General features: G+C 43.4%; 2 protein-coding genes across 3 annotated transcripts; both read left to right on the forward strand.

Moving 5' to 3' along the window:
- Positions 1 to 7,892: 7,892 nt before the first annotated feature.
- Positions 7,893 to 12,233, forward strand: LOC127293670 (nuclear transcription factor Y subunit A-10). Of its 2 annotated transcripts, none has more exons than XM_051323313.2 (6): positions 7,893 to 8,105; positions 8,677 to 9,055; positions 10,554 to 10,672; positions 10,813 to 10,881; positions 11,130 to 11,273; positions 11,423 to 12,233. In XM_051323313.2, exons 2-6 carry the CDS (start codon positions 8,794 to 8,796, stop codon positions 11,828 to 11,830), a joined length of 1,002 nt encoding a protein of 333 aa, XP_051179273.1. In that variant the 5' UTR covers positions 7,893 to 8,105; positions 8,677 to 8,793; the 3' UTR covers positions 11,831 to 12,233. The 2 variants fall into 2 exon arrangements, with proteins under 2 accessions (XP_051179273.1, XP_051179274.1); XM_051323314.2 differs by lacking the exon at positions 7,893 to 8,105 and adding an exon at positions 8,199 to 8,217.
- Positions 12,234 to 17,162: 4,929 nt separating this feature from the next.
- On the forward strand, positions 17,163 to 21,802 carry LOC127293671 (GTPase LSG1-1). The gene is made up of 7 exons (XM_051323315.2): positions 17,163 to 17,468; positions 17,578 to 17,667; positions 17,748 to 17,834; positions 18,513 to 18,606; positions 19,048 to 19,104; positions 20,430 to 20,509; positions 20,602 to 21,802. Exons 1-7 carry the CDS (start codon positions 17,191 to 17,193, stop codon positions 21,725 to 21,727), a joined length of 1,812 nt encoding a protein of 603 aa, XP_051179275.1. The 5' UTR covers positions 17,163 to 17,190; the 3' UTR covers positions 21,728 to 21,802.
- Positions 21,803 to 22,826: the final 1,024 nt, after the last annotated feature.

Consider the following 22,826-nt stretch of genomic DNA (forward strand, 5'->3'; position numbering starts at 1 on the left):
GGTTCATTTAGAAACCTAGCTTTATTATCACATGAGAACCTTAATTTGCCTCCAACCTAAACCCTAGGTTGGAACCTATGATCATAATACTTACTTTGTATCCAGAGATACATAGTAGCAACTAAATACTTGCCTTGCCACATAAAATGTAGAAGACCTAACACTAACATATGGATATCCCATGTGTTCATTTTCATCAGACCTAAATAATCAAGTAGGGTTAATCAAGTAAAAACCCTAGATCCTATTACGAAAGCCACCATCATTATTTATCCCTATTTAGCATCACACCATTGTGATGAACCCTAATAGCAACCATACCCACTATTTTACATTACATAACTTGTTCCATTAAACCCTACTAGTGTGAGATACTTATGAACCATCCTATTTAGGAACCAACTATTCTCTACTTAGAGATCCAATAGCTAATACAAGACAACCTCAACCTTAATTGATATACTTCTTATTATTTAAGAAGTATGTTCTCCAAAAGTTATTCTTTTGAAGAAAATAAAGAATCATCATCAACCCTGCTTATAAGAACCTATAAACCCTAGCTAGCCATCACCAACAAGATGAACCAATCCTGATAACAACCTTGTATGAATAATTGCTTAGAATGTCAGGCTTAACTCAACCTTTCAAGCCCTTTGTATTGATGAATCCAACTAGGTCGTGATCCATCTAATACTTACTCCAGAAACTAAATGAAACCATAGTCAACCATAGAAACCCCTCAACCTAATTATCATACTTGTTCTTTATTAAAGAACATGTTCTTCAAAAGTTATTCTTTTAAAGTATATGATAATTAATCTTTAACCATGCCATATAGTACAAAAAAGCGACCACTTTGTTCTTTAATTGTTAACATTATGCCACTAATCATTCTTTGTGTGCTCAATTGAGTATTATGCTTTATTATCTACCTGTTTATAATACCAAGTAATCACACCTGAGTAAGAACCTTGTATGTGAATCACTCTAAAAGTGCAACACACCCTAAACCAATTATTACCACTCACTAATCCTAAATCATCGGGGTTAGGACACGCTTAGAGCGATTGCATCTCATTCTTATGCATTACTGCATCCTTGCCAATCTTTTTAACATCGTCCTTACCGGACGATGATGCTATTTCAGAATTTGGAGTTACTACGTATCGAAGACCTTGCCTGCATAATCTTGCAGTCAAGAAAGGCAAGTTCATCACTTGCGCATGTCATTTGAGTATTTCTATCAAATTACTTGCAAAGTATTATGGTTATCACTATTGCATAAAAATCAAAACCACTACTTTCATAACTATGAATATGACTATGTGGTGGGCAATGGAACCATGGATTGTGTTGATATGGTGGAGGTTCCATTGCACGGGTTTATATCCATCTAGGATTAAACAACAAATGTCGCCATGATTCTTGTCTTGTAGTAATACCCGTGTTAACCATAAGATCCGGAGTGGGACGGAGTAGTCAAAAGTGTTTCCACCTCTCGTTCATCAACGGATGCGCTTACCGTAGCAGTTGTATCTGGCGGAACAACCGGAGGGTGGGGATCCCATTCTAATTCCCCACGGTAAAGCATTGCTTGCCGTAGCAGTTGTGTCTTGCGGAACAACCGGAGGGTGGGGATCCCATTCTAATTCCCCACGGTAATGCGGTCTATGATGGGTTGCAGCTACCGGCGTAGGAGTGTATGGTAGAGCCCAAAGACTGCTGTCGTGGTCGGGGTCCACCCTGAAATTACGGGAATAATGGGACCGGCGTGGACCCAGGGTCGGGGCATGCAACAAAGGGTGGGTGTTCGAGGTAGCGGAGGAACATGATTGGCTAGACCTTATACCGGGCCTCACACCATAGGAAGTGTGGACAGGAATGTACACCTGGTTGGCACCAAGGATAAGATCTCTTATGGGTAAAGCAACACACCTCTGCAGAGTGTAAAGAACCGTGACCTGTCACTCCCTGTTCCGGGATATGGAACTGTGAACGCTGCCGGAAAGGAGCTCCATGAAGTTCTAGTAAACCGGTGAAGGCTGACGGACATAGTTCTTCTGAATAAAAGTAACCTTTTGAAGAAATGATTATGAAAACCTGCATTGGTATTAGACTTTCTGGTCTAATGATGTAGCTAGTGCATTAAACACCTCTTTCCTATAATGAACTTGTTGAGTACGCTCGTACTCATCCCACTCTTAAATCCCCTGCTTAGATATGGAGGCATCAAAGGAGGATCTACAGTGCAACCCGAAGGCCGAGGAGTCAACAACTACTTCAAGGAACAAGATCTTGTCAGAGGAGTCAAACACTACATCCAACAAGGAGAAAAACCTAGATTCGCAATAGAAGGGAACTAGTTTCCTAAACCTAGCTCCTACTTAGCTAGAATCTATTCTTAGCCTCTTTAGCTAGTTAAATACTCTACAAATAGAGTTCGTGATAGGATTAGACTACGAGTCCTTCTTCTAGAGTGTATTTGCAGATTTACCTCATTGTAAAGTAGGAGGTTGTGCTGATCTTATGTAACAGAGTCAATATTGTAATTGTATAGACATGCCTTGGACCCACATATATTTCTGTTGTACAACTCTGAGCGATATAATACTAGTGGAACGGTGTTTCATTGGTGTTATATCAGACTTGCATACTACACCATGCAGTGGTATGCCGGGTCACCACAGACTTCCAGCCGGCGAGGATTAGAATGACCTCTCTGCGGCCACCGACGAGGAGGAGGACGATGATGAATACGTCGTGCCTCTCGCTACGGCGAAACAGGAGGCGCTTCTCCCAGTCGACTACAACGAGGTTGCCGCTATCGCATGCGCCATCGAGAAGTAGACGGCGGAGGAGGAGGCCAAATCGACGTGGGATGGCCTAGATGAGGTCGCCCGGCTTACAACCATGGTAGTGCAGCACACCGCCTTGTTGCCACCACCACCACCACCGCGGCCGCATGCACCTCCGTTGTCCGCATGGGAAAGGCAACTAGTTCCGCCTGCACAACAGAACATGCCACCAGCATACCCTGCGTGGCAGCCACCGCCTCCAGCGCACCACAAGCCACCACCCCGCAACATGGAGTGACAATGTGTCTGCGCAGCAGGTCCCATGGACATCGCCCCCGTTCATTGACCTCACCGAGGACGACGAAGATGAGTAGGCGGCGACACCGTTAATGCACACGCAACGCAAGAGACGTAGTTGATCTGGTAATCTTTTTCCTATGTAAACTATGTTTGAATGAATGAAATTTTTTCAAAGTTTCTTAGTCTTTTAATTTTATTTGAAGTTAAATAGTTTGTTGTCTTCGGCCAACGGGGCCAAAGTGGCCATCTCGGACCGAATGGGTCGCACCGCTCGAGACACTGACCCGACAGGCCGGAGCGTGACCCATTTTCTATTCGTGGTGTGATCCAAATGAACCTAATCAAACCGAATGAATCGCTATTTTAGGTTGCGCCAGTGGACATTCTTAGGGCATGTACAATAATGATGACTCAGCTAGCTATGTGTAAGTGATGGTTATATGTGATTTTTGTGAGGAGAGAGAGTGTTTGTAAAGTTCTAGATAATCTGTAGCATTCTTACATGTAGCTTACAGAGGATGTTCGTAACTTATACTCACATATAGTTATGAATAAAAATAGATAACTTACCCATAGACTATTATAAATATTGTATATACTGAGAACCAACGTGAGGTTGGGTGGTTAGGAGGGTGCACTACAAGGAAAAGGCCTATTGCCGGCGCACCAAAAAGGCCTATTGCCGGCGCACTTAGAGCCCGCCGGTGGGAACAGGCCGGTGATAATCGCTTATTGCCGGCGCACCTGTTGGTGCGCCGGTGGTAACTCGCGTTATCCCCGGCGCACCTGTCTTGTTCGCCGGCGGTAGGTTATACAAGAAAACAAAAAAAATCAAATCTAGATCTAGATCTAGCTAATCAGTGGTTGTCGTCTCTGTGCCGGTGTAGGAGGTACAGGAGGTGCAGGATGATGGCGGAAGCTCCCGAGGTCATCGCGTCGGTGTAGGAGGAGGAGGAGTAGGCCGGAGGTGGAGGAGCCCGGAGTAGGTGGGGGAGCCCGGAGTTGATGGAGGTGGCCGGAGTTGGTGGAGGAGGCCGGAGGTGGTGGAGGAGGCTGGACGTGGTGGCGGAGGCCGAACGTGGTGGAGGAGGCCGGAGGTGGTGGAGGAGGCCGGAGGACGTTGTGGCCGTCGGTGGTCATCGTGGCCGTCGGTGCAGTAAAGGTCGCCGGAGTAGCTCGTTGCAGTAGCTCGATGTAGTAGATGAGGAGGAGGAGGAGGAGGAAAAGAGAAGGAAAATGTGAAAGTGAGGAGCACAGGCAGGTGTGTAGTATATATATACCATAGGTTACTGCCGGCGCACCAAGTAGGGTGGTGCGCCGGGGGTATTTTTTTTTCTTTTTTTCTCCCAAATCTTAAATCTGAAAAAAATCCTGTTTCTGTTTTGAATTTGACGAATCCATTTTTTGTCCAAACGGCTGTAGGCGTTGAATTCGAATAGGAAATTTCGAGTAGATCGATTTTGATATAAAAAAGTTTTTCATCGGAGGTCGTATGCAACCAGAAATCCCGTTTTACCGAAAGATAACGCCATTTTGCATAATACATCGAAATTCAAATTTTCAAATTTTTACTAAAACTAGATCACATATTACATGGGCATTTCAAAGGATTTTATTTTTTGAATTTTCTATCATTTTCTATTATTTTTTCGAAAGCGAAAAGGCGATTAGGGGTGGAGAGAAAAATCTAGGCGGCTTACCCCGGCGCACCTCTATGGTGGTGCGCTGGTGGTAAATTGTCTACCACCGGCGCACCACCATAGAGGTGCGCCGGGGGTAAGGTGCCCAGATTTTTACTATTCAGCCAGATCTCTTCGAATTTTATCCCCGACGCACTATTTTTTTTGTGCGCCGGCAGTATAGGTCCATCGCCGACGCGGCGCTTATTTGGTGCGCCGGAAACATGTTCCACCGGCGCATGCCTATGGTGGTGCGCCGGCACCACTTGCGTGCAGCTATAGCCCTTTTCCTAGTAGTGGTGGTTGTACCCCAGCCCACCAGAGTTCAAACCCCAGGTTTGATATCTGTGTGTCTCATAAAGGCGGAATATTAATTCAGTGGGAGGCGACGTCCCCGTCGACAGCGAGGCGCATATGGTGACTTCGTTAATTTCAAGATCCAATCTGCCGGCTCAGTATTTCGGAGATGCTCATGAGGATAGGGTGTGCGTGTGTACGTTCATATATAGGAGTGAGTGTATGCGCGTGTATGTGAGCGTCTACGTTTGTACTGTGTTTCTTTAAAAAAAAATTGTATATACTATTATCTATATATGTCATGGAGTACTATTACATAAACCATCTGTATTGACCACCTTACATGTCCTTACCGAGCAGATCGAGACGCACACACATGGATGGACAGATCATGATCCTCGGTGGTTTGCTTAGCTGTGGCCGTATGTGGCTGGGGATGCAGACGGTTGTGTAGGACCAACCGTGGCGTTGGCCTTGGAAAAGTCTCACTCAAATATGATGCACGCAGCTTGTTTAGCATTAGTGGGCGCGGGATCGGATGGCTTCGGTGACCAATAATAGAGATCTCTGTGGAGCTTGCTTATAAAAGCCCCCGCGCATATAGACGCATAATGGCGTTGTCTTTTCCTCCGCCCCTTTTCTCCTTTGCTTTGCGTGGGGTGAATGCATGCAACGTATGGGATATTTTCAGAAGAGAAAGAAAGAAAATTGCAGAATGTGAGGTTGGCCCCATGTAAATGTAAGCAAAGCGGAGAGCAAAGAAATAAATAAAATGAAAAGCAAAGCAAAACAAAACAGGGCCAACTTAGGCTTGAACCCTACAACATCAACTTTAATTTCAAAAATGGTTTCTTCTTTTTGGGCGATGACAACACATACATGTTCTTTCAAGCGCTCATATATATAATATTAATATTCGCATCACTGCGTACACATATATGTATACCTAACTAGAAAGATACCGTGTGTTGCGGCGAGAATCTTTTTAAGAACTTTGCTGGGTAAACAAAAGGGTATGAGACACATGAAATAAGAAGTTGTGTACGCCTATGGGAATATTCAAGATCCGATTAGTCAAAGTTGTCGAAATTCTAAGTTTAATCGCTTTGAAATGGTTATGTATTTGACGGCTAGAAAATGATAACATGGATAATTGGATGGTTGAATAGGTAGATTGCTTTCATGTATAGATAAATGTTAGTGACATGTCATGAACAAACAAGCTGGTTTGATCGACACCCTTGTACCTTCGAGCTGTTTGGGGCTTTATTAATTTAAAGCTGAGCCTATGGCTTTATGTTTAAAAACAACGGATAGCTCAAATAATAGATAATGGATATAGCTTACATGTAGAGATGGACTATCACTAATGCATGTTAGTGTGTTGTTTTATAAGACATATAGATATGTGCGTGGAAGGGTTTCAAAGCACAACCGGATTGGAGACTAGACTTTTGAGTCACTCTGGCCTAGACTATGAACTACAACACGTATCATCGGACACTTGCGGTTTTCAAAATTGACATGATGTAGTGTTGAAGATGGTACTTTTGTCGATAAAACATGTTAGTGCATCATACTAAAATAGTTATATATTATAATAAAAGTATAATTATGATACGGGCAATATGACCGCGTCCGTATTTTGTAATGTCACACAAATATTAATCCCAGTCCAAATGTGGTAAAACCATATACTTATCGAACAAAATGACCAAATATAAATTATGTAAATCAACATGGAAAGTGACACAATATGTACCTCACCCTACTACCAACGCTAGTGGCACCCTGTAGATAGAAAAGAACAACAATACAGAGTATTCAGTTTGGAATCATATATTAGTTTTGCATAGTACTTACTCTCTTTGTTATTTACCTTGGATATGGGTTTAATCAAAGTCAAACTTTGCAAAGTTTGGCCAAGTATATAACATAAAATATTAAAATTTATAATATCAAATGCATATACTATGAAAATATATTTTATGCTGATTCTAATACCATAGATTTTATATTACAGATGTTGCCCAATATTTGGTCAAACTTTACAAAATTAGGCGAAACACACATTGGTAGTAGGGTGAATTACTTAGAAACACACATTGTTTCATGCATATATCTCACATATCTTTTTGAGAAAATGACACCTTAAAGACATTTATTTATCTTATGGTTTGCCTGTGTTTCGAGCAGTTTATAGACCCACATCTCATCCCCCCATTGGTTAAAAAGAATAATGCAAAATGAGTTACATTGATATAACTAGTAAGATGGCTGTGCACCCGCGCTCTTAAAAAATAAATACTATTAAATGACCTATTTGGATCACGGAAGGTGCAATGGATTAGACGAAAGAGGGGTCTGAAAATGACCAACCCGCGTAGCTTTGCCAATCAGCAGGTTCCCGGCTTGGTTGGAGGACAAATCACAAATGTAGGTCGCCGCACGCACGCACGCACGGGCACGGCCGCCACATTGGGTGACCCTAGGTTTTGCCAATGGGCAAGCAAGGTCATGTGTGTACTTGGGTATTGCCTTTCCGAGAGGCCGGGGTAGAAGCAGCCAACAGTTGTCAGGTAGCTGCTCCTCGCGGCATGACCAATTTGGCAACCATGGATGCCGTGCGTCCCGAGAAGAATCTCTCCTCACTGATCGGGTACTCAAGCAGCAGTACCTGTACTATTACGGGATAGAATCAGTACACCAAACTAGGCAAAGTAAAGGGAGCACACTGCACCGAAGGAGATGGTGGCCAACTTTTCAGCTCAAACCGGGCTGGGAGAGAGATAGAGAGAGAGGGAGATGGGAGGCCTTTTCTTGGTTTCTGCTCAGTGACCCCAGCCCAGCGGCATTACTATATACTAGTCCTGCATCCACATCTCCATCTCCCTCTCCCTGTCTCGTGCCGTTTGTTGCCATTATTAGATGGTCTCCCGCAGCTCCAGCTGAGATGCGAACGGCCTCTCTCGTCTGATTCCCCCCTCTCTCCGGCCGTTGATGCGAGCTGCTGCTGCTCACCTCGCTTAATTTGGTTCGTCCTAAATCCTTTTCTGGTTATGGTAGGACTGCTCTGCTCTGCTCTGCTGAAAGTCTTCTCTGCTAGCTCTTCTTGGAAATCTCTGCCTGGCCTTCCGAAAGTCTGGGTGTGTGGGCTCTGCTCTGATCTTGCCACCGTCCCTTCTTTCCAAGCTGATCTTCTTCTTCGTCTGGGCTTCTTTCATCCTTCCCAGCGTGTGGTTATCCATCCAAATCGGTTTCCTTTTATTCTTTTCTTTGTTCTGCCAACACGACCTGCCTTCTTTTTTCCTGGCTCTCCGCATCAGTTTTTCCAGCTTCCTTTGCTTCTCTGGGATTTCAGTTTCTTTTCCTCCCATCTTGGTTTTCTTGCATGTTTGTGTAGGGTATTATCCATTAGTTTCGTGCATGCTCCTCAATTCTCTCATCTATTTTTCTTGTCCACAACATCTTGTTTTTTGAGTTCTTGGGGAGTTCCCCACTTGCTTTGTTTTCAATTCCCTGTGCCTGCTAAAGCTTTTGTTTTTACCTCTGTTCGTACACCACCAATCTCTCTAATCCGTTATTCAATTATTGGTTCGGTACAGGTGGTTGGATGATGCTTAGTGCGCCCAGAGGCTAAAGATCCCACTAAAGCATCCTTGTCTTTGGCCCAGAGAAAAATCTGACGCTCCGGCATAATTCCTTGGCCAAGGCAGCAGGCAATGATGAGCTTCAAGGGCCATGAGGGATTCGGGCAGGTTGCTTCCGGTGGTGGTGGAGGTGGAGCCCCGGTGCCGTGGTGGGCGGCGTCCCAGATGCTGTACGGGGAGCCCTTATCGTCGTCGTCGCCGGAGGCGGAGACTCGCCGGGTCGGCCAGTTCCAGGTCGTGCCCAGAGCTCAGGGCGTCTTGGATCCGGCAGTGCCGCCGTCGCCGGCGCCCAAGACCGGGGCTCCTGAGGTGCTCAAGTTCTCGGTGTTCCAAGGTGAGGCCTTCTTGCTAGCAGTAGTTTTGTGGAATGATTGCAAGAGTTTGGTGGTTGGATCTGTGCATGCTACTACTATGCCAGTGAACAGAAGGGAATGTCACGACTCACAAGGTTGAATTATCCAGAGAGATTGGGTGAATTATCCCATCATGGCTCTTAATTTGAAATTGGAGCCCGTAATCATCTAAATCTGAAATCTTGGCACAACTTAAACAGATATGTTTGTGAGTTTGGAATGAAGTCATAGCTAGAAGATTGGGCTCTTTGTTCTATTCAGATAGAAAAAAAATATCATAGACTTGTTGCAATAATTTGGTATGAGCTATATGAATTTGCATATCTTTGCTAAGAAAGGCGGTGTTATATATGTCAGCTGTCAGGCCAGAGGGGGGCAATTAGTTGGATTGTCAGATGTTTTGGACCCAAGAAGCTGTTGTTATCTGCTTAGTTTATAGGAATATTCATTATGATTTGTTTTCTCTCTATACAAAGACTTGTCAACAAGATTGATGAGTACTGATGGTTGCAGGCTTGGTTTTTTAGCCAACTATACAAAAATAAAGGAAGGTAACGAGTTAGCTAAACCCATTAGTTAGGAAAAAAAAGGCTAATTAGACTACTTATATTAAAGTTTCGTAATATATTTTGAGGGTGTAGCAGTTGGGCCTCTCTTATTTTTGTACCCAAGATAAGGTTTATTTTTTCATGAACATGACACATTGACACTAGTTTGGTAGCTGGACTGGGTATTCGGCCCCCTAGTTTTGTAGAACACATAATTATTATGCTCTATTTTTATGGAAGGCAAAAGCCTTCCCTAGATGAATTTATACAATAATGAATGAACGGATGAGAATATTTGATAAGGCACATGCTCGATGGTTATTAGAAGCCCCCGGTTCTTCACTTTCACCTTTTAAACCTTGGAATCAGGTTTTGCCAAGTATAATCTTATAATAGACTAGAGCGGTAGTTCTTGATGGAATACAATATAGCTATTTACTTTTCTAATTCAGTAAGTAACGTACACGTCTGTCCAACCGCATGCAGTTCATTTCTATAATATAAAGCTTACATCTCCTTTTTTCTAGAATATTAATGCAGATAAGGAAGCATCAGCTTTTAGCAAAAACTTATAGTAATATTTATTTTTGGCTCTGAACGAGACTTGTGAGCGCTTTAATTTATTTCAGTCAGATAGTTCTGAATGATATGTCAGAATGTTGTGATATTGATCTAACTCGTCAGAAGTGCTTTGAACAATGGAACATCATGCTAAGAAGATTTGACTAGGATTTAGTTGAGATTTGAGTTAAACTTGTCACAACCAAATCTTTCCTCATCCAAAAAGACAGCATTTCCATTCTGTTGCTGATACGTGGATTTGCAATCATGTAGAACAAGTTATGTGTTTAGCATTTGGTAGCTCTGAAAAATGCTTTAAAATCCATAGGGTACTTTTATTGCCGTGGTTTTGAGGAACTGTGATGCTCAGGGAATTTGGAGTCGGGAGGTAAAGGAGAGAAGACCTTGGATCACTCCACCACTATTGCACTGCAATCACCGCTCCCGGAATACAACAGTCGTTTTGAGTTTGGCTCAGGTCCATCCATGGTATACTTTTCTGTTAACTTAGTCCACTTTTTAGAATTTGGTTAACTTAGTTATTGAGAGGAAAGTCTATTATTTTCCCAACTTTCTTGGATTCTAGATATCTCCACTTTTCAGTTTCTAATTGACCACACGTGTTCCAGATCTCTTCCAGTTATCCTTCTGCCGACCAATGCTATGGCCTACTTACCACTTACGCGATGAAATCGATGGTAAGGTTTAGTGTGTATTATTTAAATTACATTTTGAAATTTCCATTGCTCTTGGTTGAGACCCTAACTGTGTGCACACAACTATTTGGAAACATTGCTATTGCAAGATCATTCACCTGTGAGCATACTAAATTATATAGGACCATATCTTCATTCAGTATGTAGTAGTTAATTTTATCTGCTATATTTTTCTCAATTATTTTTTTCTGTTATTTGATTCTCCACTTCATTTTTTCTATTCAATGTAGCCTGGTGGGCGAGTGCTCTTGCCACTGAATGCGCCAGCTGATGCACCAATTTATGTGAATGCAAAACAATATCAAGGCATACTTCGCCGCCGCCGTGCTCGTGCCAAGATAGAGAGAGAAAACCAATTAATTAAAGGAAGAAAGGTAAGCATGTACTTCCACTAAGTGGAAGTCATTGCCATTGCAATCATGTCATTCTTAGACTGGGGAAATAAAACTCTTCCATTTAAAAAAGCATGTCACTCAACACATCTCTTTCGTCATACTCATTGCTATTTATGATTATGACGCAGCCGTACCTTCATGAATCACGCCATCGTCACGCAATGCGCCGAGCACGAGGCACAGGAGGACGCTTCCTCAACACGAAGAAAGAGGGGGGCGGAAAGGACGCTCCCGGAGGAGGCAGCAAGAAGACAGACTATAACCTACCTTCGCGCTTCGCCACGTCTCCAAGCTCCGTAATTCCGCAGTCGGAGCTGCGCAACCCACACTCCCGGAGCAGCATCTCGAGCCTCTCAGGCTCGGATGTGTCAAGCATGTATGATCACGAAGATGTTGACCACTACAACAGCATCGAGCATCTCCGGACACCCTTCTTCACCCCGCTGCCGATCATCATGGACGGCGAGCATGGGGCTGCTACCCCCTTCAAGTGGGCCACAGCAACCGATGGCTGCTGTGAGCTCCTCAAGGCATGACTTGAGGGGGGTATACACAGACAACTAGATCAAAGAGCGGTGGTCTACCGGCGATGTCTGGTGGCCATGGCTGGCTCTGGCTCAGGGACTAACTGTCTCTCCGCCGTGTGGTTGTCTGTAGGCAAATCATTCTTGGCTCTACTGCATTTGGGGTACCTTCTACATCGCCTACCTATTCCTGAAACTGAAGTGCTCGTTCTCAGGAATGTTGTGATGATGGAGCTCCCCATATGCCTGTAAAATAGTATCAGAAGCACTACTACGTACTTGCAAGCAGTGTATGAGTATGCACTCTATGGTATCATCAGGTTTTAATGATCTGTATCTGTCAGAATAAGTCAGACCTAACGGTTCTTGTGGTGTATTAGGGTTTCTCTGAATCTTAAATTTGAAACTTTTGTGCGTGTTGGAGATGTACTGGAGTAAGTTGGACTTTGTTTGGTTTTTATGTATGTTTTAATTTTTAAGGTATAAAAATCTGTTGTAATGGCGATATTTGGGTTGTAAGCTTGTCTGAGCTGTTACCTTCTGAGATGGTGCCAAAGCACCTGGGCTAGCTCAATTAGGAGTTCTTGTGGATCCTAGTTGGCGTTTTTCTTTTAATACACAACGACACACATTTCAGACGCGCGTTTGAGGGAAAAGAAAGTTTATCTGAGCTGTGCTGCATGTCGGCTAGGAATGCAAAGTGGTGCCCATCCGCCCAAGTCCGTAGTCAAAATCAGTTTTTTTTTCGATAATGACACTTTATCACTTTAAGTAATAGATCTGGCTTCTGCATAGCTAGGATGCATACAGTAGCACAAATATCTGTTAAAAAACATCACTCCCATGTTGGGAAAAAATATCTCTTGTTGTATCATCCAACCGTGAAGACACCTCCGTAAAGAGGTCTCGATGCTCCACCCGCTGCAGTGGCACCTATGAGCGGAGGGTAGCTGTGCACCGGTATATGACCTGCATAAAAGAGGAAGAAATATTATTGAAAATCTTGTCATTTTTACATAGCCACAACGATAAATAACTACAATCGCGCACATCCTAGTAAGACGTTTAAACCTAACATCCACACCGTTGAGCCAGTTGCCAAATATATTAGCAACACTACGTGGTGGGTATAAGGTAGACCCTATTTGAACGGCTGACCGTATAAACCTAGCAAACTTGCACTGAAAGAATAAGTGTTTAATAGTCTCATCATGATGACAAAAGACACATTTTTTACTTCCATGCCAGTTGCGTTTGGTAAGATTATCTTTAGTAAGAATGATCCCACGACGAAGATACCATGCAAACACTTTCGTTTTAAGCGGTATCTTCATCTTCCAAAATTTTAAATTATTATCGACTGGAATGTTAGGCTAAATTAGAGCATTGTACATGGTAGCCACTGATAATGAACCATTCCCGGTGAGATTCCAACGAAACACATCAGACCCCTGCGTCAATTGAACTAACTCAAGACGCTGTAACAATTCAATCCAAGAGGTTTGTCTAGGTACGATAAGACTTCTTCTAAACACCACATTCGGTGGGGAAGTTTCTAACACCTTAGCGATAGTATCGCTTTTGTGACGGAGGTGACGTTTTGGCTCATAGGAGCAAATGCTCCCATTATATAAAATAATTAAAAATTAATTTTATAAATGTTAAAAAAATTGACATAAATTTTTTGGTATACATCGTGACATTCTATGTTCGTACACTAGTTTTCATGGAAAAACAACATTTTGTGTGGTGTGTACAAAAAGGACAAAAAATATGTTGTATGTAGTCGTGTTACAACATCAAAATTTATCTTTTTTACAGGAGCCACAAATTTTTTTTATTTTTTTGAAAATTTGTGTACCAACATAAAATGTTTAGATGTACATGTAAAAATTTAGTTTAGAATTTTTTGACACTTCAAAATGTGGATTCACATAATGAGAGCAAATGCTCCTATGAGCCAAAGTGTATTTCCCTTTTGTGACGCACTATATTGTACAATCCAGATATTGTTCTCGGAGCGTGGTGTTACCTAGCCATTTATCCTCCCAGAAATAAATTTTCGACCCATCCTTAATAGAGAAAGATCCATATGGAAAGAAATACTTCTTTGTACCCATAAGACCTGCCAAAAAATGTGAATCTCCTAGTTTCCAAAAAACCTGAGATAGAGCCCAATATACTTTCTCTTGAGAAGTGTTTGCCATACTCCCTCCTCGGTAAGTAGCTTGGATAGCCATTTACCGAGTAGGGCCCTATTCTTAACCCGGAGGTCTTGGATGCCAAGTCCTCCATGGTCTTTGGGTTGACAAATCACACTCCACTTAGCCAGTCGATATTTACGCTTCTCACTATCCCCTTGCCAGAAGAATCTTGATCGGAAATAATCCAATCTTTTTAAGACTCCTCTAGTCCAAATCAGTTAGGTTTGTTCTATCAAATTTTAGAGATTAATGTATTTTCCCCTTTGGCGGGCTTACCCTGGTCCCTGAACGTCCGATTGCATCTCTATTAGGCATTGTTTAGTACTAGAGTATTTGATTAAACCGATACTGTCACTCAGTTTCAACAAAACTCCCATCCCTAGTCGAGAAACATACACTAAGATTTAGGCAAAAGTAGGAATAAACAGGGATTAAACTCTCTAGAACCAAACAAGTTTTTAAAATTTGATGGGAATTATCTCCACTAATTCCCATAAAAACTCTAATACCAAACAAAACTTTATTGACAAGTCTGCATACATTTTCCTATTTGATAGCTTCGTGTGCACGACAATCATAGTTTAAATAGAAGCCTATTGCACTTGACCGTGGTATTTTCAGCAGCTATGAAAGGCTATAATGGCCTAATATTTAGCTTTTTCAAGAATAGAGGAAATTTCGGTCATATCTTGCTAAGAAAATAAAAATTATCACTCAAACATAATTCTAAGCTATAACCCGTTCAACGCAACCAATAACAAGTTTCATCCAATCAGATTGAACATAGCACCTGACTACTCTGTTTATCTCTCCAAGCTTGTGGGATTTCGCTTCGTCCGCGTTTCTTGCGGTTTGGGCCAAGCCCATTTAATAGAGTCGGCGGTTCTACATTTTTTCTTGGGAAAATCTAACAAAAAGCGCCGCATAAGCAGGCCTCCCGTGCGACGCGTCACGATACGTGCAAACAACATCGGGTCCTATAGAGAGCAAGTGCTTTTTTCCATCGCGAGATCGCAGCCCCACCTTATCTTTCTCCCCGCGGATAGCTCCTATCCACACAATCTGCCTTCTCTCTCATCGCCGCGAGCGGGGTGGTTGAGGATCGTCGTCGGCCGATTTGTGGCGCACTCGCGAGGAGGAGGAGCCTCTGCTAGCGGGTGGAGGCCTTCACCGGTGAGCATCTGCGGCGCGCACGTGAGGAGGAGCCTCTGCTAGAAGGGGGAGGCCTTTCGCCGGCGAGCATCTGCGGAGTACCCGCGAGGAGAAGGAGGTGTTCCTCTGCCAGCGCGGGCCGGGGAGGCCGTCTCCGGCGAGCCTCCGCGGCGTGCTTGTGGGGGGAGGAGGAGGAGGTGTCCCTCGCGGGCGAGGCTGTCGCCGGCGAGGTCTGCGGCGAGCTCGCGGGGAAGAGGTGCCGTTCCTAGGACGGGAACACCGACGGGCGTGTGGAGGAAGAGCCCTTCCCTACCGCAGGGACGCCGCCGGCGAGCGTGGGTACGCCACCAACAAGCGCCTGCAAGAGTCTTCCGTCCATGTGCTATGAACCTGGCAATTAGACTTTAATTAACCTGGATATTAGGCTTAATGATCCTGTTAGTTCTTTCTCTTAATCTGGCATCTCGCACAATTCTGGCGAGCGGGCGTAGCGTAATTAATATGGCAACTAGGCCAAATTAATCTGTCAATTAGCAGTACTAAATAATTTCGTCTCACAATTACTAATTATGGCAATTAGGTCTAATTAACAGGTAATTAGTAACAACTAAATAAGGTAACTAGGCATAAATAATCGGAGCAATTAGTAATCTGGTGTGAGAACTAAAACCGCAGCTTGCATCAAACAGTAAGAACAGTGTGTAGAAACTTGACCTTGTAAAAAATATGTGGCTGAGAATAGTTTATGTGTTTTATTTTTGGTTTCACAAGTCACAACCTATGGTCTATGCATGCGTGTAATAGTATCGTGAGGTATCCGACATATCACTGACACACTGCCCTATCCCTTCACGGTATGAGCCGCCGCACGGAATACGTTTTTTGCGGCGCCGCCCTGTAGCACGGTCCTTTTTTCTTTTCTTTGATTATAATATGCACATTTCAAATAAATGTTTAAATTTGAAAATTGTTTAGTTTTAAAAATATTCGGATTTTAAATATGTTCAAATCAAAAAGTGTTCTAACTTAGTTGTTTAGATTTGAAATTTGCTTAAATCTAAAATTTGTTAATTTGAAATTTATCTAGATCTAAAAAAATCGAAATTTGGAATTTGTTTTAATTTGAAAACTGTTCAGATTTTGAAAACCGTGAGGAACGCAGAAAACCACACGAAGAATCGGAGCTAGCTCCTGCTATTTGGTTGAGGGCTACGAGACACATTCCTGCACGCGTTGGGCGATGAATAGGTTGCACCTACAAGAACGTATCTAGTGATACCTCCCGCTAAATGATACCATGATATTGGCCTCTTTTACGACCTTGGAAGTTCTTTTTTTTTTTGCGAATATGACTGGCATTAAAAAATTGAACAATACAAAGTATCTCAAAAAAAGGAAAATTACAACGAGATCCTTGAGGAGCCCTTATCTTCAGCCTCCAGACCGTGTCAACGGCGCGCCGCTGTTGCCGCTCCTTCCTGAGTCGGCCTAACGTTGTTGGTTACGGACGGGAAGTCGCCGAATGGGTCAAAAAGACCACATCCGTCCTGGAGACGACGAAGTCGGATGAACTGCCGGTGAAGCTCCTTAACGAGCCGAAGATCCCCACGGCCAGACGAAATCCTAGAAGACCACAACACACCAACAAGCTTCTCGATGTCGCCGTTACGATGAGGTTGAAGTCGGGAAAATATTATTGCATGAGGCGCTGCCAGCACCACCTAAGCATCGCCCCTACAAACAAAACCCTAAAGATGGGAAAGCAAGCCCCCAAAACTAGAAAACGGAGTCCTCGGAGAATACCAACTCGGCCTGCACCTCGGCCTTTCTTGCTCAAAAGCAGAAAGAAGGAGAAATAAACTGGGCCGTGTACCAACTCGGCCTGCAACTCACCGCCTCAGGGCTCAGGGCTCGCCTCCTCTGTCCTCTCCAAGCCCTCGCGCCGCCGAAGCGCGACTCCTAGGAACACAACTCTCCTGCTTTTCCTCTCTGGTGTAACCTTGCCTTTGCGTGGAGATGGGAGGCGGCGGCGGCGGCAAGAAGGACCGCGGCGAGGGGCTGGGGCGCGCGCTGCTCCGGCAGCGCAACAAGCAGGCCGCGGCGGCCAAGGCGAGGGGCCAGCAGCTCGTCATCTCCCGCCGCGCGCAGCAGGGCCTGCCGCTCGAGTCCGTCATCGAGGTCAGCGACATCGACGCCGTCCTGCAGCGGGCGGCCGAGGAGGAGCTCCTCCACGGGGATGACGCCGACGGCGCCGCCGCCCTCACCGCCGCGCTAGGCTCAGGCCTCGTCGATCTGTAAGCGCGGCCCGTCCTTCCTCCGGGCCAGTTTCTTTTGGTTCCCGCAGCAGAGGGTGTTCGACGAATTTGCCTCTGAGACGGCCGCGGCCGGTGTTTGCGTTTGCAGGGACGGGACGGGGGCGACGGCGGAGGAGAGGCGGATTCTAAGGGAGGAGCAGGAGGCCCTGCACGCCGACAGCCTCAGGGTGCCTCGCCGGTCAGTGCCTCGTTTCTTTGGGTTCTAGTGGTGCTGGGTGAGTGATGTATAACGGCTGAATGGAATCGTGGTGCTTTCAGGCCCCCGTGGACTCCCCAGATGACGACCGAGGAGCTCAACAACAACGAGAAGCGGGCCTTCCTGGAGTGGCGGAGGAACCTCGCGAGGTTCGTGTAGTTGTGCTCTTATGTTCATAGCAGTGGCGTTGTTCAAAATTGCATTGTTCGCATGCGCATGGAATGTTTGTCCCAGTATATTTCAGAAAGCTGCGGGTTTTGTGGTTTTAGTAGGAGGACATCTTCAATTTTTATGGTCATTTATCATTTCATAGAACTCACCTAATCAATTTCCCACCTTGGCATGCCTACAATTTGAACGACACTACTTGTCTGCCAGTACTTCAGATGGGTGGTAGGTTAGGATGTTTGTGAGACAATATCACTATATCAATGCAAAGCCCAGGTCAGGTGTCACAAGCCGTAAACCCCAGTTTTTTTTCCTGCAACCATAGCCATTAAACATGGAATTTGCTCTTGTCAGAAAACAATACTTGGACTTGTTCTGAACATTTGCCATAAATAAATATCTAAGCTGGTTCATTCTTCTGGGGCATTGAAAATGTGAAGTGCTACAGTGGAAGTGCTAACTGAATTGTTTAAACAGAACAGTATATATGCAAAGCAAACCACATGTACACATTTAATTTCTTTCTTCGGCCTAAATGGAAACAATGAACACATTCCTGAGTGGTCTTTTGAGCATCTGAGCATGTAGTCGATCTGGGTAAATTTTATGTTAGCTAGATGTTGTTTGTGTAAGTCGATTATGACAGAAACGTTCTGCAGATTGCAAGAGAATGAAGAACTTGTCCTTACACCTTTTGAGAAGAATATTGATATCTGGAGACAGCTCTGGCGAGTACTTGAACGAAGTGATTTGGTTAGTACATCTATCTGAAAAAATATATGGTACTGTTGAGGCTTATGTGAATATTTATTGTAAACTCATTTGTCATTTACCCAGAAGAAAACTTATTTCTCAGTGATCTCATTTAAAATCAGTTGCACATAACAGTAGGTACAATACAATGTTAGATCTTGTACTAAATCTTGCACTTTTTCTGGCATGGATACATGAATGTGCACACCCATTCATCATCAGCAACCTTGTGCCTAACTTTAATGTGTCCCCGCTCGAATTACCGAGTTGCATACATTCTCTGTTCTTCATATGTTGGTAATTTTGGCTATGGTACATTATTGTCTTTAGTATTGGAGTCTTTTTTGTGACTGTGACTACTTCTACTGGTTTTGTTAGAATGAGGTAACTTGTAAGGAAATTATGTGGAAGTACTTACTGGTTTTCTTCTTTATATTGAAGCTCGTAATGGTCGTCGATTCTCGAAATCCCTTGTTCTACCGTTGCCCTGATCTTGAGGTACTTACTTCAGAAGAACCCAATACATCTTTTACTTTTATTGGTTTAATTTGCATGGTTGTCTAAATGCTTTACCAATAAATTCCCATTGTGGTTAGATGACATGTGCCTTGTGTAAAACTATTTGCAGCTCCTGACTGTTGCATTATTTGTTCTTTGATCTTCCCAAATCATTAAAATCAAGTTCGCCGTGAAATTTTATGCTGCTTGAAATTTTTTTCTCAAGCACGCATCAAATGCATGTCTCTTTTTTTTTCCGAAGAATGATGCCTAGAAGGTGCAAAAACATAAAAAACAGAATGAGGCAAAACGACAAGGCAAAAGAAAAAAACAAAAACCCTTGGATAACAAACCAACAGAAATTAGAAGGCAAAACCAAAACCAAAAAACTGAAAACTAAGCTATGCTACACTACATTGTGACCGCCTTGAGTGTGTGCTGCTTTAAACTAAAAGGTGCAATGTTGGACTCACAAAATTATCAGTTCCATCTTTTTCTGCGTTCATGCTCGGACAAATTATTGTCCAGATTGCTCAGACACTGTCAAACTGCAATGGTGCACCGTGCAATCTCATAGGCACGAAGACAAAGCATCTCGTAAAGATGTACTGGTGATGTGGTTATGTAGAACTGTATGTTTCTTTGCCAGTTTGTGTTCATATCAGCATCGCAAGTGCTGTAATGGTTTAGGATTTCAATTTTATTAGTAGCAACAACTTAGGCTTAAAGACTTCATTATATGTGTCGATGTTGCTATTATGTGGTGATGTGACCTTCTTGGATACTTATTTATTTAATCTGGATTGGCTGACAGTGCCCAACATCTGCTTGGGTGATGTTTTATAGCCTGTGATACATCTGCTTGAGTGATGTTCTATAGCCTGTGATAATGCAAGGAAATAGAAATTTGTATTTTGTTTTTAATGTGCCAGCAACATAGGCTTACATGCTTGTTTTTGTGCGTCTCAATGTTTGTATAATGTGGTCCTGACTTTCACCGACCTCCTGGGATAGTTTCTTAAAAAAGGCTCAAGGTGAGCTAGCTAAGATGCATGGTAGAAAAATATTTGTCCTAGAATTGTCATCTTGATGCCAAATAAAGTATACATGAACCACTAAATGTTAGCGCAACCTACATCATTGTCAAATTGTCATTTTTGCTTGTTGAGGTAAATATGATTGATGGTGTTTGAAAATAGCTGTGAGCTAACACAGAAGATATACTTTTCCCCTGCTAGTGTACAAACGTGTTAGCAGTTTTGCATTGTGGATTTTTGCTGTTCTCTGCGGCTTTCTAACATGTATCTTTGCCTACGTATACTAAGGAATACGCACAAGAAATTGATGAGCACAAGAGAACACTACTACTCGTAAATAAGGCTGATCTTCTACCGCTGAATGTCAGGTTAGCTCTTTGAAGTTGCATCTTTTGATTTCCTTGACAACTTTAGTGTCTGTTGTGGTCCATAACATTTTCTCAACATGGAAAACTTGCAGGCGGAAATGGGCAGATTACTTTAAGGAACATGATATCCTCTATCTATTCTGGTCTGCTAAAGCCGCTACCGCTGCTTTAGAGGGAAAAAAGTTAAACGGGTACACCGAAGAATCAGATACAGATCTTGACACAAAGATATATGGCCGTGAAGAACTCCTGGTGAGGTTGCAGGGTGAAGCGGAGTACATTGTGAGCCAAAAGGGAACACCAGTTGCTCGAGAGGACCGTGGATCAAATTCTTCCGACTCTGCCTCGGCGCGACCCAAGCATGTGGTTGTCGGATTTGTTGGCTATCCTAATGTTGGGAAGAGTTCAACTATCAATGCTTTGGTAGGTGAGAAGAAGACGGGTGTAACATCTACACCTGGCAAGACCAAGCATTTCCAGACATTGATAATCTCAGAAGAGCTCATGCTCTGCGATTGTCCTGGTTTGGTCTTCCCTTCATTCTCAAGCTCAAGGCATGAGATGGTTGCTTGTGGTGTCTTGCCAATTGATAGAATGACAAAGCACAGGGGTGCAATTCAAGTGGTCGCAGATCGTGTGCCGAGACATATCCTAGAACAGGTATATAAAATCACCCTGCCAAAGCCCAAGGCGTATGAGCAAGCATCGCGGCCCCCAACTGCTGCTGAGTTGCTGATGGCGTACTGTCAATCTCGAGGGCATATCAGCCATGCTGGGCTGCCTGATGAGACCAGGGCATCTCGACAGATACTGAAGGACTACATCGATGGAAAGATTCCACACTTTGAGCTTCCTCCCAGTGAGATAGACGATGAATCTGACCTAGACGATGCCAGTGACCTAGAAGGCTCAGCCGCTGCAGCAGCTGATGAATCAGATGACTATGCTTCTGATGAAGATGACGAGAAAATCGATCAAGGTGAAGCTGAACAAAACATCAGTCACGCCCTAAGTGACCTTCAATCTTTCGACCTGAATGGCCAAGCGTCCAAGAATTCCACAAAGAAGAAAGAGACGTCCCACAAGCACCACCGGAAGCCCCAGCGGAAGAAGGATCGCTCGTGGAGGGTTGGAAACGACGGTGCTGATGGGTCAGGGGTCATAAGGGTGTTTCAGAAACCTGCCGTTAATCTTGCTGCCTGTAGCACTGCATTGTAGGTTAGTGCTGCGGTTTTACTGGCGTGTGTGCCGTTGTCGTTGTCAGACACTTTTTTGTAACATCCGCCACAGTACAAGTAGATGGAAAATGTCGTTGAAACTATACCTTCTCCCTAAAAATATTTATCCGTTTTGATTCAGCTTTTCTGTGTCTGTTGCAACTTTATGCTCCGAACCACTCTTTGTAGCATTTACTTTTTTTTTTGAACTGTTTGTAGCATTTACTTACTACAGTTTTCAGGTACAAACCGAGGAAGAACTTCCTGTAAAAAATGGACAGACAGCTGCATATGTCTTCTCTGCTAAAGAAGGCAACCTTGCACAAACTAGTAATGATCAAAACAGTTTCAACGACTCAAACCAACAGCTTCAGCACCACTAGGTTACACTGTCAAGGTTTTCCTAAAAAAAGAGTTTGACTGTCAAGGTGATTAGTTAAAACAACGATTAATCCAACTTTATGTGAGTCATTATCTGTGATGCAAACCATGGATTCTTATCCAACACACTTTCTTAGAGTTGGTATTTGTAACTAATTCAAAAGAGTGAATAAGATATTTGTACAATCAAGATTTCTTTAGAGATTTGCTCAAAATATTTTGAATGCAGACAATTCCCACCAGCAGGATGCAGAGGACACATTCAGCATCCCAGCGACCAAGTGGAGAAAGTTGATACTATCACTCTGAAATTCTTTTGTAGTCTTATTTTGGAAGATTACTAGGCGAACTGTCAATGTTTGTTAACTGTTTTCAAACATAAGCTGCACAAATCACAAATTGAAATAGTACAAAAAATAGAACAACAGCTGATCATGCTAATTAGTATCAATGCATCGGATTATTAAAGCTCCAGATATCTCCATACAGTTTATGAGTCAGAACTCACAACAGGTATAATTTCCAAGCAAAAAAATCTCGTGACAACAAAGAATTCACTTCTAGGATGCCCCAAATCTCCACCAAAAAATCGAGATCCAACATAACAACGAAGAATTCATATCTAGGATGCCCCAACTCCACCAAAAAATCGTGATCCATCATAGGCGTCAGATCAAGCAGCAAGATCACCCTTCTCCTTGACCACCACAGCCTCCTCT

The sequence above is a fragment of the Lolium perenne genome, chromosome 4, assembly GCF_019359855.2.
Source record: "Lolium perenne isolate Kyuss_39 chromosome 4, Kyuss_2.0, whole genome shotgun sequence".
NCBI classification, from domain to species: Eukaryota; Viridiplantae; Streptophyta; class Magnoliopsida; order Poales; family Poaceae; genus Lolium; species Lolium perenne.

Coding starts and splice junctions, on each gene's coding strand:
- LOC127293671 (XM_051323315.2), top strand. CDS start 17,191: ATGGGAGGCGGCGGCGGCGGCAAGAAGGACCGCGGCGAGGGGCTGGGG. Junction 17,469..17,577: donor GGCTCAGGCCTCGTCGATCT/GTAAGCGCGGCC, acceptor TTGCGTTTGCAG/GGACGGGACGGGGGCGACGG. Junction 18,607..19,047: donor TACTTGAACGAAGTGATTTG/GTTAGTACATCT, acceptor TTTATATTGAAG/CTCGTAATGGTCGTCGATTC.
- LOC127293670 (XM_051323313.2), top strand. CDS start 8,794: ATGATGAGCTTCAAGGGCCATGAGGGATTCGGGCAGGTTGCTTCCGGT. Junction 9,056..10,553: donor CAAGTTCTCGGTGTTCCAAG/GTGAGGCCTTCT, acceptor TGTGATGCTCAG/GGAATTTGGAGTCGGGAGGT. Junction 11,274..11,422: donor AATTAATTAAAGGAAGAAAG/GTAAGCATGTAC, acceptor ATTATGACGCAG/CCGTACCTTCATGAATCACG.